Source organism: Tenrec ecaudatus, chromosome 10 (genome assembly GCF_050624435.1).
Source record: "Tenrec ecaudatus isolate mTenEca1 chromosome 10, mTenEca1.hap1, whole genome shotgun sequence".
NCBI lineage: Eukaryota > Metazoa > Chordata > Mammalia > Afrosoricida > Tenrecidae > Tenrec > Tenrec ecaudatus.
Window position 1 is genome coordinate 145527359 of NC_134539.1, and position 12687 is coordinate 145540045.

At 42.7% G+C, this 12687-nt stretch overlaps 1 protein-coding gene across 8 annotated transcripts in view; it reads left to right on the plus strand.

Annotated features, from left to right (window-relative positions):
* Nucleotides 1–12687, plus strand: part of CEP112 (centrosomal protein 112) — a 469815-nt gene that overhangs the window by 53336 nt on the left and 403792 nt on the right. For all 8 annotated transcript variants that reach the window (XM_075562120.1, XM_075562124.1, XM_075562123.1 and 5 more), the window contains 2 exons: nt 4316–4363; nt 4623–4700. In XM_075562120.1, coding sequence (XP_075418235.1) covers nt 4316–4363; nt 4623–4700 — 126 coding nt within the window. The remainder of the gene's footprint in view (nt 1–4315; nt 4364–4622; nt 4701–12687) is intronic.

The following is a 12687-nucleotide window of genomic DNA, read 5'->3' on the forward strand; positions in this document are numbered from 1 at the left end:
CATCCACCAAATAAACCTAGAAGTTACTCATTAAATTGAGGCCTGCAGGGTGAATAGGAGCATGCATGTGGAGGCTAGAGGGACAGACAAGAGAACTGTAAAAAGGCAGAAAGACATCAGAAAATGGATCGTCTTCAGGCTAATATACATCCTTCAGGATTCCGGAGGCATAAAATGTGAGGTAGGAAATAATGGAAGATTCAGGTGAACAATTAAGACAGCGAGAGGGGCATGAAGTTAGGTTTATGCATATAGAGGAGTCAACGTTTTACACGTTTCCAAAACCCAGAACCAAACCCACTGCCCTCAAGCCGAATCCAAATAATCAGAACCATGCAAGACAGAGTAGAACTGCTTCTATGGGTTTCCAGGACTAGAAGTCTTTATAAGAGCAAATCGCATCACCTTTCTTCCCGTGGAATGCTGGTGGGTTTGAACTGCCAACCCTTGATTAGCAGCTCAACATTTAACCCGTTAACCCACCATCACTCCTTCAACTTAGGGAACCTCTAAAAAACACAACACTTGTATAAATAAATGAGCTCTTAAGACATGTAGGTCATCTATTCCTAAAATTTTTTGCAAAGACAAAATTTATAGAAAATGGCAGCACTGGAGAGAGACACAGTGCGGGAATTGTTCCCGACCTGACCCCACCCACACTGGGGTGGAACACTAAGGGCGTGCAACAGGGTAGCAAGGGGAGCAAAGCAGTGAAGTCCCGAGGAATACTAAAAATAGACTTTGGGGCCAGAGCATGGCACCCCGTCAGGCTTGACTCGAAAATACTCATAAAGGTCAACAGACAGACCTGGAACTATTTAAAGGCTTTTCTTTTTTGTTGTTTTTTCTTGTTTTGTTTAGGGTCTTATTATTGTTTTTGCCTTTCTATCTATATAAGACAGTGGGGATATACAACCCGGAAGAGAAAACAATAGGACCAATGGCTCTGAGGGGACACAGGAGAGAGGGAGGCAGGGGAAAGGAAAGGGGGTGCCAACAAACCCAGGGATAAGGGAACAACAAAGGATGTAAAATTGATGGTGAGGAGGGCGTAGGATGCCTGGTGGGGCTTGATCAAGTACAATGTAGCTGAGAGGAATTACTGAAACAGGAATGAAGGTTGAACATGATCATGGGGACAGGAGGAAAGTAAACAGAGGAAAGAGCTAGGAGGCAAAGAACATTTATAGAGGTCTAAATACAGGCATGTACATATGTAAATATCTTTATATATAATGATAGGGAAATAGATCTATGACATATATTTATATGTGAAGTATTTAAGGTAGCAGACGGACATTGGGCTTCTATTCAAGTACTCCCTCAATGCACAAACACTTTGTTCTAATATCCCAGCATTCTGTGGTGCTTACCTTCCCTGCTACGATTGCTGAGGACAAAACAGGTGCATAGCAAATGTGGTGAAGAAAGCTGATGGTGCCTGGCTATCAAAAATATAGTGTCTCGGGTCTTAAAGACCTGAAGATAAACAAGCAGCTATCTAGCTGAGAAGCAACAAAACTCACATGGAAGAAGTACACCAGTTTGTGTGATCATGAGGTATCGATGGGATCAGGTATTAGGCATCTAAGATCCAGAAAAAAAATCATTATTAATGTGAATGAGGGGGAGTGCAGAGTGGAGACCCAAAGCCCATCTATAGACAATTGGATATACCCTTACAGAAGGGTCACAAGGAAGAGATGAGCCAGTCAGGGTGCAGTATAGCACTGAAGAAACATACAACTTTCCTCTAGTTTTTTAATGCTTCCTCCCTCCCATTACCATGATCCCAATTCTACCTTACAAATCTGACTAGATCAGAGCATGTACACAGGTACAGATAAAAGCTGGAAACACAGGGAATCCAGGACAAATAAACCCCTCCGGACCAATAATGAGAGTAGGAATACCAGGAGGGGAAGAGAAGGTAGGGAGAGCGAGGGGAAACTGATCACAATGATCGACATATAATACCCTCCCCCACAGGGGGACAAACAATAAGGAGATAGCATTCAGTATAAGACATTAAAAAAATCTATACATTATCAAGGGTTCTTGAGGGAGGGAGGGAAAATGAGCTGATTTCAAGAAAATGTTTTGAAAATGATGATGGCAACATATGTACAAATGTGCTTAACATGATCGATGTATGGATTGTGATAAGAGCTGTAAGAGCCTTCAATAAATTGATTTAACAAAAGAAAGAAAGAAGGAAAATGGCAGCAACCAAAAAACAAACTCTCCAATGAAGAAATATGATGAGGAGATGAATAGATACTTCACCCAAGAAGATATTTGGGCAGCTGACAAACATATGAAGAAATGCTCACCATCACCAGCCACTAGGGAAATGCAAATCAAAGCAAGTGAGATACTATCTCCTTCCTGTATTCACAGCAAAGTTACAAAAACAAAAAAATAACATATGCCAGTAAGTGTGTGGTGAGACTGGAACTGCCATACATGGCTGGTGACACCTGAAAATGGTACAGTACTGTGGAAACTGAGATGGCGTTTCTTTAAATTGTTGGAAATGGAAATAATCACGTATGCCTGCAATCTACTGAGTAGGTATGTGTCCTAGAGAAGTAAGAGCTGTGACACAAACAGATGCACGGGCGGGGAATGGGAGCCTCTAACAGATGGTGCAAAAATGAGATTATCTCTTAATTCCATTTTTCAAGTAACCTTTGGAAGCGCCTCTTTTCTAGTGATGTCATAGTAGCTTCGTTCACAGCAGTAACCAGAGGGGAGCACTGCAGTGCCCCTCAACAGGTGAAGGAGAAAACAAGGCCTGGCTCTGACACACGGCAGAAGGCTACTTAACACTCAAGAATCGCAACGGATCTTCAAAACGCCTCGGAGCGTGGAGGAACCTAGAGGAGTTTTAGTGATATTGACTTACTCGCCAAGAGACGCATATTGTAAGAGGCCACAATGGTCAAAAAGTCCAGAAAGGGTTTCCACAAGGTCAGGAACCACCCTTTGAGTGTTCATTACCACGGTTAGGAGGGGAAAGGGGAGTAAGTCACCAGCTAGAGGGTAGACACATCCACCTAGGTGACGGAGAAGGCAATGTACAATGAGGGGGCAGCCCAAAATGATCAAGGCCAACGCAGTCTCTGGGAGGAGCACATGCGTTCAAGGCCACAGAGGTAACCACTGCTGCATGCACCATCCTGCAGTCACGAGTGGATTTGTACATAGACGCACCGCTGAACTGGTAAGGAAGATAAGTGGTGCTCGGCCCATAAATATATGTAGGTTTTATTGGTGATATTTCTAGCTACTAGAGGACTTCACAAGTTCATGAAGAAACTGCGTTACCTTTTAAATCCATTTTCCCCTGAACACTTATGAAATTATTGACTATGCTGCCAATATATCCATAGATAAAGTAGAACAATCCGGGGCAAAGTTATGAACATGTCTTTGGCATAACCAGACACTGGAACACATTGCTGCGCCCAGGGGCTCAGAACTGTAAGGGAGCACTAGGGTCAACTGGCATAACGCAGTTCACAAAGACAGTGTTCTGTCTCCTGCTTTGATGAGTAGCAGTAAGGGATCTTCAAAGCTTGTGGGCAGTCATCCAAGGCACAACTATTGTTTTTTCTGCGTCTGGAACAAAGAAGAGTTAAGAGAAAGGCACCAAGAAATAGTCCAAAAGACTAATGCACCAGGTGAAGCCCTGCATCCACCCCTCGCACAGCAGAAGGACTAGGTAGGAACTCATTACCATTGCTGGCCACTCTGAAAGGACTCGCACAAGGAGGTGTCTGGGTAGAGTAGGAAAAAATCTAAGAGAAACCCCAGAATCTTCCTTGTCTGATAGAGAGACTGGTATTGAACCCTTGAGGCTATGGGCCTTTAGACACCCTTCAAACCGGTGACTGAGCTCAAATCTATGGCTCCACTTTCAGCCAAGTGATAGGTCTCTAAGGTGAGCATTAGCACCAGGGAGGTATGTACACCTTGGAAAGTAATCCCCCATAAGAGATTAAAAGGGCAGCCCTTGCCAAAGGATAAAGCTCAGAAGTCAGGAAGGGATAAGGAAGAAAGACTGACGGGAACAGCAAGCCTAAGGAGAAAATGGAGAGTGCCGTTACTTCATGGGGGTTACAACCAATGTCAGAGAACAGTGTGCATGATGGTAGACTCAAAAACCACTGTTTCTGTAAACTCGTACCAAGTCACAGTAAAGTAAATGTAAATAAAAAGAGAGTCAACTTGTATAGCAGCTTAATTTTATATTTCATTGAGCAATCATTTAGAATTAATAAAGCTTCTCTTATTTTTAAAATTTCAGATAGAAAATCCACGGTATCTGAGACAGAAGCCGCTCCCAGTTGCTCTGGTAGGTAAGACATTCACTTGACTTTTTTCCCCCTAGGGACAGGTATTTTTTAAAAACACCAGAAACTCTTGACAGAAAATAAAATAGACTCATATGATGAAGCATAGAAGTTGTTTGAACACCAACCACCTGGAGTTGAACAGTTCCCCTTTTTCTGCAACGCTCCTCTTTTTTGGCCCGGGCTTTGAGATTTTCACTTTGGGCTGAGGCGAGAGGAGATTTGCAAAGGTATTAAAGGGTTGTTTATTTTATTCAACAGATGAGCCCCAAATTCAGCTTGAGAAAATCCAGCAGTTTTCATGAAGACCCTTTACTCTCTCGAATGCATGAGAAAGAGGTAGGCCCAAGATGCTTCTGCTGTATATAATTGTTAACACAATGCTTAACCTTTGTTGTATAACGTGAGATTTCCGGTCCTCGTAAAATTAGCAATGAAGGAAAGGCAGTGTTTTTCTGTTTTGTAACATCTGTCTTCCATCTTGTGTGTCCCAACTTTACTCTCACTAAACAGGAAAGCTCCTGAGGATCTACTACTGGTACCAGGAGCTAGGGGACAAAGATACAGCATCTGTTCTCTCATTGAATGCATAATTTTCCCCCTTTAGATCAACTTAGTTGTAATTTAATCTTTCTAGTTCCACAATTCTTATTATCTGTTATACTTAGTATTTAAATGGATTTGCTAAACCAAACTTAATAGCATAACCAACTACCTGTCTTTGGTCATGTAAAAACAGAAGTACTGAAGAAGCTATGCTTCCAAGTTACGCATAAGGTTTCCAGGGACTTCTTTCTCCGAAGCGGGGAGCCAGCTGCTTCTTGGTTGTCTGTTCTTAGTCTGGGAGCTCTGCTGAAACCTGTTCCATTTGTGTGACCCTGCTGGCATTTGAAAAACCAGTGACACAGCTTCCAACATCCCAGCAACCCACAAGCCACCACAGTCCGCCAGACTGACAAGCAGTGGTGGAGAGACAAGTCCCCAGAGAAGGACATCAGGTTTGGTAAAGAGGAAGGGCCGCAACCAAAGGGGAATGCTCTGAAGGAGATAGACTGACACAGTGGCTCCATCAATGGGTGCTGGCATAGGAACAATTGTGAGGCCGGTACAGGACCGTGCAGCATTTGGTTCTGTTGTGCATCGGGTCATGGGTCAAAGCCGACTGGGGGCACCGAACAACAAAAACAGCAACAACAAAGAGGCTGTGTTGTTTTAGGTGAAGGCTATAAGCTGTGGTGTCACGAATGGAAACCCGAACCAAACCCATTGCCGACAGGTTGGTCCAAGCTCACAGTCACCCTAGAGAACAGCGTAGCTCTGCCTTATGTGGTGCTCAAGACCAAGAGCAGACTGCCACATCTTTCACTGTCCTGCATCTTGTGAGTTTGAACCGCTAACTCAGCCACGTGCCCCCAGGGCTCCGTGGAGTTAGGAAATCTCTCTCCCTCTCTTTCACTGCTATTGACTGAGTCAGTGGTGACTCTTAGCGACTCTCTGCCCCTGTGGGTTTCTGAGACTAACTCTACAGGAGTCGAAAGCCCCGTCTTTCTCCCACGGAGCAGTCGGTTGTTTTGGACTTGACCTTGTAGTTAGCAGAGTAACCACTGTGCCACCAGGACTGCAGGCTTGAAGTCAGGAATACCAGAGTTGAAATCTGGATTGCTTTCCTTAAATGGCCACATACTCAAGTCTAGACTGTCTATACTCGAGTATAAGCCGGCCCCAGAGCAGCTGAGGCACCTAATCGTACCACAAGAACTGCATTAAAAACGTGCTAAAAAACTCGGCTTACTCCCTTGCAGAGGGGTAGTGGGGAGGAGATGAGTCACTCAGGGTTCAGTGTAGCAACAATGAAACTCAAAGCCTTCCTCTAGTTCTTAAAGCCTTCCTCTAGTTCTTAAACGCTTCCTCCCCTCCCATTTATCATGACCCCAATTCTACCTTGCGGACCTGGTTATACCAGAGGATGTACAGTGGTGCAGTAGAGATCTGGAAACACAGGGAATCTAGGATGGATGAACCCCTCAGGACCAGCGGTGGGAGTGGTGATACCTGGAGGGAAGGGGGTGTAGAAAGGGAAAGCCGATCTTGGAGATCTATGTGTAACCTCCTCTCTGGGAGATGGGCAATGGGGAGGCAGATGAGGGGAGACTCCGGGGAGTGAAAGATAAGATAAAATAATTATTTATAAACTATTAAGGGTGCAGGGGGAAGGAGGAGCGGGGAGGGGGTGGGAGGAAACCAAGCTGATTCCAGGAACCCAAGTGGAAGGCAAATTTTGAGAATGACGAGGGCAACGAATGAATAAGGGTGCTTTGCTCAATTGATGTATGTACGGATTGTGATAAGAGTTGTATGAGCCCCAATAAAAAGATTTATTAATAAAAAACCTCGGCTTACCCATGAGTATATACGGTAATTAACCTTTCTGTGCTTCAATTTCCTCATTTAAATGTGAGCATGCTTGCTTTACTGGATCGTAATAAGGATTTTGTAGTCTATAAACATATCTGACTTTGTGGGGAGTCTGATCAAACGATCACTGGCTTTAAATTTTGAATTGTACTGGTAAGTTTGAAAATCATTATAATTATTATTTTGCTTTTGACATTGATGAAACACTGTGGTTATCTGTGTGATGTGATAGAAAGCGATTAGATTAGAAATCTGAAAATGAAAACTGTGTTCTTAATTTTGCCATTTGTTATTATCACTGTTTAATTGAATCTGCCACTTAAGGTTATACTATTGCTAATAAATGACAATACCTTCTTTTGCCATTTTAAAGTAGAATTTTCAAAGAGATGGTAGTGGTTATGCATTGGGTTGCGACCTGCAAGGTCCACAGCTGGAAACCACTGGCTGCTCCTTGGGCGAAAGATGGGGCTTTCCACTCTCTCAAAGAACTGCAATGTCAGAAACTCACCAGGGCAGTTCTGCCTTGTTCCACAGGGTTGGAATGGACTCGATGGCCATGAATTTAGTTTTGTTTTTATTATTTATTGGTTAAAATCATAGGCTATGGAGTTAGAAGTAGGGCGGGGGGGACACCGTAAAAAGAAACCAAAGTGAAAAAAAAATTCACATCTTGAGTTATAACACTGAAGTTTTCTGTGGTCAAAATAGTGAATGACGCAGGAAGCATGAAGAAGAAGCTGGGAGGAATACACTGGGTCCCTGTGATAAATGAGAATTGACTGACTTCCAGCTGCTTCTAAAGAAAGCATAGGACCAAGAACTGGGGAACCAAGAAAGAAGTTGAAATTGCACGGAAGAAATTAGTGAAACAAGGGCCAGGATTTGACAATACCGATCGAAAATTTTCAACAAAAGGATGCATGTTGGAATCCCTTACTTATCTTTGCCAAGAAATTTAGGAGACATCTACTTGGCCAGCTGGCTAGAAGAGATTCATTGTCTGTGCCTATTCCAAAGGAAGCTCACCCAGCAGACTATGGAAAGTATTGGATAATATGATTAATGTCACACACAAGTAAAATGTTGCAACAGACAAAGCCAGCCATAGCCTTACTCCTATAAAGACTTGCCAGGAAATCAGGATTCTGAAAAGCACGTGCAATAAAGGATTTCATTGCTGACATCAAATGGATTTTGGCTTCAAGAATAAAATACCCAAAAGGTGTTTACTTGTGTTTTATTGACTACTATGTGAAAGCATTCAGCTGTCGGAATCAGAACAAAATGTGGATATCATTGCTAAGAATGGGGATTCCACAGCACTAACTGCTCGTGCAGAATCTGCACACCCGAGGAAATGGTTGAAAGAGTAAATGGACAGTTTGTGGTTTAAAATCAGGGAACGTGTGCGTCAGGGTTGTGTCCTTTTCCCATACAAACACAATCTGTGTGCTGCGCAGATAAAATAATCCACCATCCAAGAGGCTGAAATGCACGAAGAAGAACTCAGAATCGGAGGAAGGCTTATCAACAACCTGCAATATTCAAGTTGCTTGTTGAAAGTGAGGAGGATTTAAAGCACTTACTGATGAAGTTCAAAGATGATAGCCTTCAGTGTATATTATACCTCAATGTAAAGAAAATCCAAACCCTCGCAACTGGACCAATTAATAGCATCATGACAAATGGAGAAAAGATTGAAGTTGTTACGGGTTTCATGTTACTTGGATCTATGGTCAATGCCTATTGAAGCAGCAGTGAAGAAATCAAATGATGTTTGGCATTGGGCAAAACTGCTGCAAAGACCTCTTTAAAATCTCAAAGACCAAAGGTGTCACTTTGAGGGCTCAGGTCACCTTGGCGACATCCTGGTAATATCAGTCGCCTTATATGTACACGAAAACTGGACACTGAATAATGGAGACTGCAGAACAATGTGTATATTTGGATTATGCTGTTGGCAAAGATAGTGGAAGTATCATGACATGCCAGTGAAACAAACACATCTGTCGTGGAAGAAGTACAACCAGAATGCTTAGCAGTAAGGCTGGTCAGATTTTGTCTCACTTTGGACATGTTTTTAGGAGGGATGAGCCACTGGAGAAGGACATCATTCTTGGCAAAGTAGAGGGTCAGGGAAAAGGAAGAAATGCTCCTCCATTGAATGGATGGACACAGTGCCTACAGTGGGCTCAGACAATTCTGAGGGTGGCTCAGGGCTGGACACTGTTCTGTTCGGTTGTACGTGGCATTGCTCTGCGTCACAGCTGATTTGACGACACCACCACCACCTCCACCTCCACCTCCACCACTACCACCACCACCACCACCATCACCACCTCCTCCAGTTCCACCTCCACCTCCACCTCTACCATCACCACCATCACCACCTCCTCCACCTCCACCACCACCACCACCATCACCACCTCCTCCACATCCACCTCCACCTCCACCTCCACCTCTACCATCACCACCACCTCCAGCTCCGCCTCCACCTCCACTACTACCTCCACCACCACCTCCACTACCACCATCACCACCTCCTCCAGCTCCACCTCCACCTCCAATACCACCATCACCACCACCTCCACCTCTACCATCACCACCACCTCCACCTCCACCTCCACTACCACCATCACCACCTCCTCCAGCTCCACCTCCATCTCCAATACCACCATCACCACCACCTCCACCTCTACCATCACCACCACCTTCACCTCTACCATCACCACCACCTTCACCTCTACCATCACCACCACCACCACCACCACCACCACCACCACCACCACCACCACCACCACCACCACCACCACCTCCACCTCCACCTCCACCTCCACCTCCACCTCCACCTCCACCTCCATCACCATCACCTCGACCTTCACCACCACCTCTACCACCTCTACCACCACCACCCACCACAACCTTCTCCACCACCTCCACCTCCACCCCCTCCTCTACCACCACCACCACCCCACCCTCCACTACCACTACCACCATTACCACCGCCTCCACCTCCACCATCACCTCCACCATCACCATCACCTCCACCTCCACCTTCACCTCCACCTTCACCTCCACCTTCACCTCCACCACCTCCACCACCTCCACCTTCACCTCCACCTCCACCATCACCACCCACCACTACCTCGTCCACCACCTCCACCACCACCACCACCACCTCCACTTCCATTTCCATCTCCACCATTACCTCTACCTTCACCACCACTACCCACCACAACCTCCTCCACCACCTCTACCACCACCCCCTCCTCTACCACCACCACTACCCCCTCCTCCTCCACCACCACCACCACCCCTCCTCCACTACCACCATCACCACCACCTCCACCACCACCACCTGCACCACCACCTCCACCACAACCACCACCTTCACCTCCACCACCACCTCCATCTCCACCTCTACCATCACCACCACCTCTACCACCACCTCCACCTCCTTTACCACCACCACCCTTCCTCCACCACCACTACCACCACCACCACCACCCCTCCATTACCTCCACCACCTCTACCACCTCCACCTTCATTGTAAATAAGTTGATTCTGACTCATGGGAACCTTAGGGCAGAGTGGAGCTAAATAACTATTTTTATTATTTGTATGACCTAGAGAAATCAGTAAGTTAAAACAGTTTAATTTCAATAAGAGGATAATTCTAGCAGGATTATTGCCCAAATTAAATGAAGATAATATTTATGTAATTTTCAAATTGTAATGTACCATGTAGATCTTACTAGACTTATATTATTATTTGTAATAAATTTATTTAAATACTGTTATTAATTTATCTTGTAAAATTTCTGTAGTTCAATTTCTGATTGGTTCCTTTAACACGAGGGTGGGTTTTTTTTTTTGCTCTTTTTTACTACCCTATTCACAAAATATCACAAAAGACATTGCTTTTGTTGTTACAATAATTATTTATGATGGAGAATAATATTTCTTTCTTTTAAGTGTCTTACACATTGTTGCTGCTGATCTCAGTCTTATCTGTCATTTAGTGTTTCCAACTTGAGGAATGTAGAGTTTTCTTCCTTATTGCATTCCTGGTAGTTAAAAACAGTTGGTATAAACACAAATTATATTCTATAAGCCCGTTTTAAGGGAACACTTGTTATATGCAGTGACACTTTGTTTTGAGCTCTTATTTTAAATATTTTTTGGTCATTGTTTTAAAACGTATTCAAAGTTATTTCTAACCATCCTTTTTTTTTCTTACTCCTAATTTACTTTGTGCTAATTTCTTAACTGTTGTACCACTTTTTAGGAATAATTAAAAGGATTAAAATTAATTGTTGACTTTTCCAATTTTTCTTTTGTTTTTCATGAAATAAGGACTCTCGACTCTATGTTGATAGCTTGGGTCAGGAGTAAGCACTCCAAAGTTCCCCACACATGTACTGAAAGAAACAGTATTTAACACTACTGTGTTCATTGTTAAATGTTTGTGGCTTTCTTTTTTCCATACTCTGAGGGTTGTGTGTGTGTGTGTGTGTGCATATTCCAAATGACTGGGTCTATTTTAGCGTCATTGAAAAGTCTGCCTGTGAACATTCAGTGACTACATTTCTTAAAACATACCAGGGAACATTCTGGCAAAAACAACCCTCTCTTGCAGTTATACAATTGTTTCTGCAAATTTTGGATGAAATGTTTTGATCATAATCTTTTATTTGTCATAACACATTTCAAAATATGTGCTGAGTTGCCCACATGTGAGAACTTAGTGTCATCTTCTTTTAAAGTAGTATTTCTAATTAAATCATAAAGTGATATACGTTATCTTTTAATTTGAATAAAATTTGGAAAATAGTTTGTGTAAAGAAGGAAATAAAACCACCTATGAAATTAACATGCAGAAATACAGCTCTGATAAATATTAGTGTTTAGCCTTTCTCAGATAATAAACACGTCTCTTTCCTTAGAAATTTGGGATGACATTGTACATATTTCTTTGTACATATGTTAAATATTTTTCATGCTATCACATATAGTACATAGTATTTAATATTAAGCCTCTAGTATTTTAAATGTCTATTGTATTTTAAATCATGGAAACATCCTCTTTTTGTCCTTCTGATGTTTTGGTTACGCTTTGGGCTGCTAACTGTAAGGTCCTCAGTTCAAAGTCATTAGCCGCTCTGTGAGAGAAAGACAGGACTTTCTACTCCCATAAAGAGCTACAGTCTCAGAAGCCCACAGGAGCAATTCTGCCCTGTCCTACAGGGTCGTTTTGAGTGGGCCTTGGCTCGATGGAGTGATTTTGTGTGTGCATTGTTTCTTTTTGTAATGTTGTGTAGTGAAATTGTTTATACTTTTCATTAATGTAAATAATCCTGAGATGAGTTTTCTTATATATGTATCTTCAACTCTTTGTGTGGGGTAAAAATTCTGTCTTTTTAATGATACATTGAAATGACAGATTTTTATAATCTTAAACTCACCATCATGAGTCATTTCCGACTCATAGTAATCCTTTAATATAGTTTCTGTGCCTTTAAATCTTTATGGGCACAGATTGCCTCATTTTTCCTCCAAGGATTGGCTGATGGGTTTGAACTGCAGACCTCGAGATTAGGAGCCCAACACTTAACTGGATGGTGCCAACAGAGTGCCATTTGTAAACTTCGTATCATAAATAAATATTTTAACTTTCAGAATGAATATTAATACTTAGAGAAGCCTTTTGGATATTAGTGTAAGGTGCAAAAATGGAATTTATTATGTACAAAAATGGAATAAAATTTCAAAAAGTCAAACGTGATCAAGATTTGTTTGAGGCCAGTAAAAAGGTAGCAGTTTAGATTGCATTTGGAAATACAAGCAATGTTAATTATATTATTAATGTAGAGGAAATACTTGTCATTAAAAATAGAATTTTTATTTT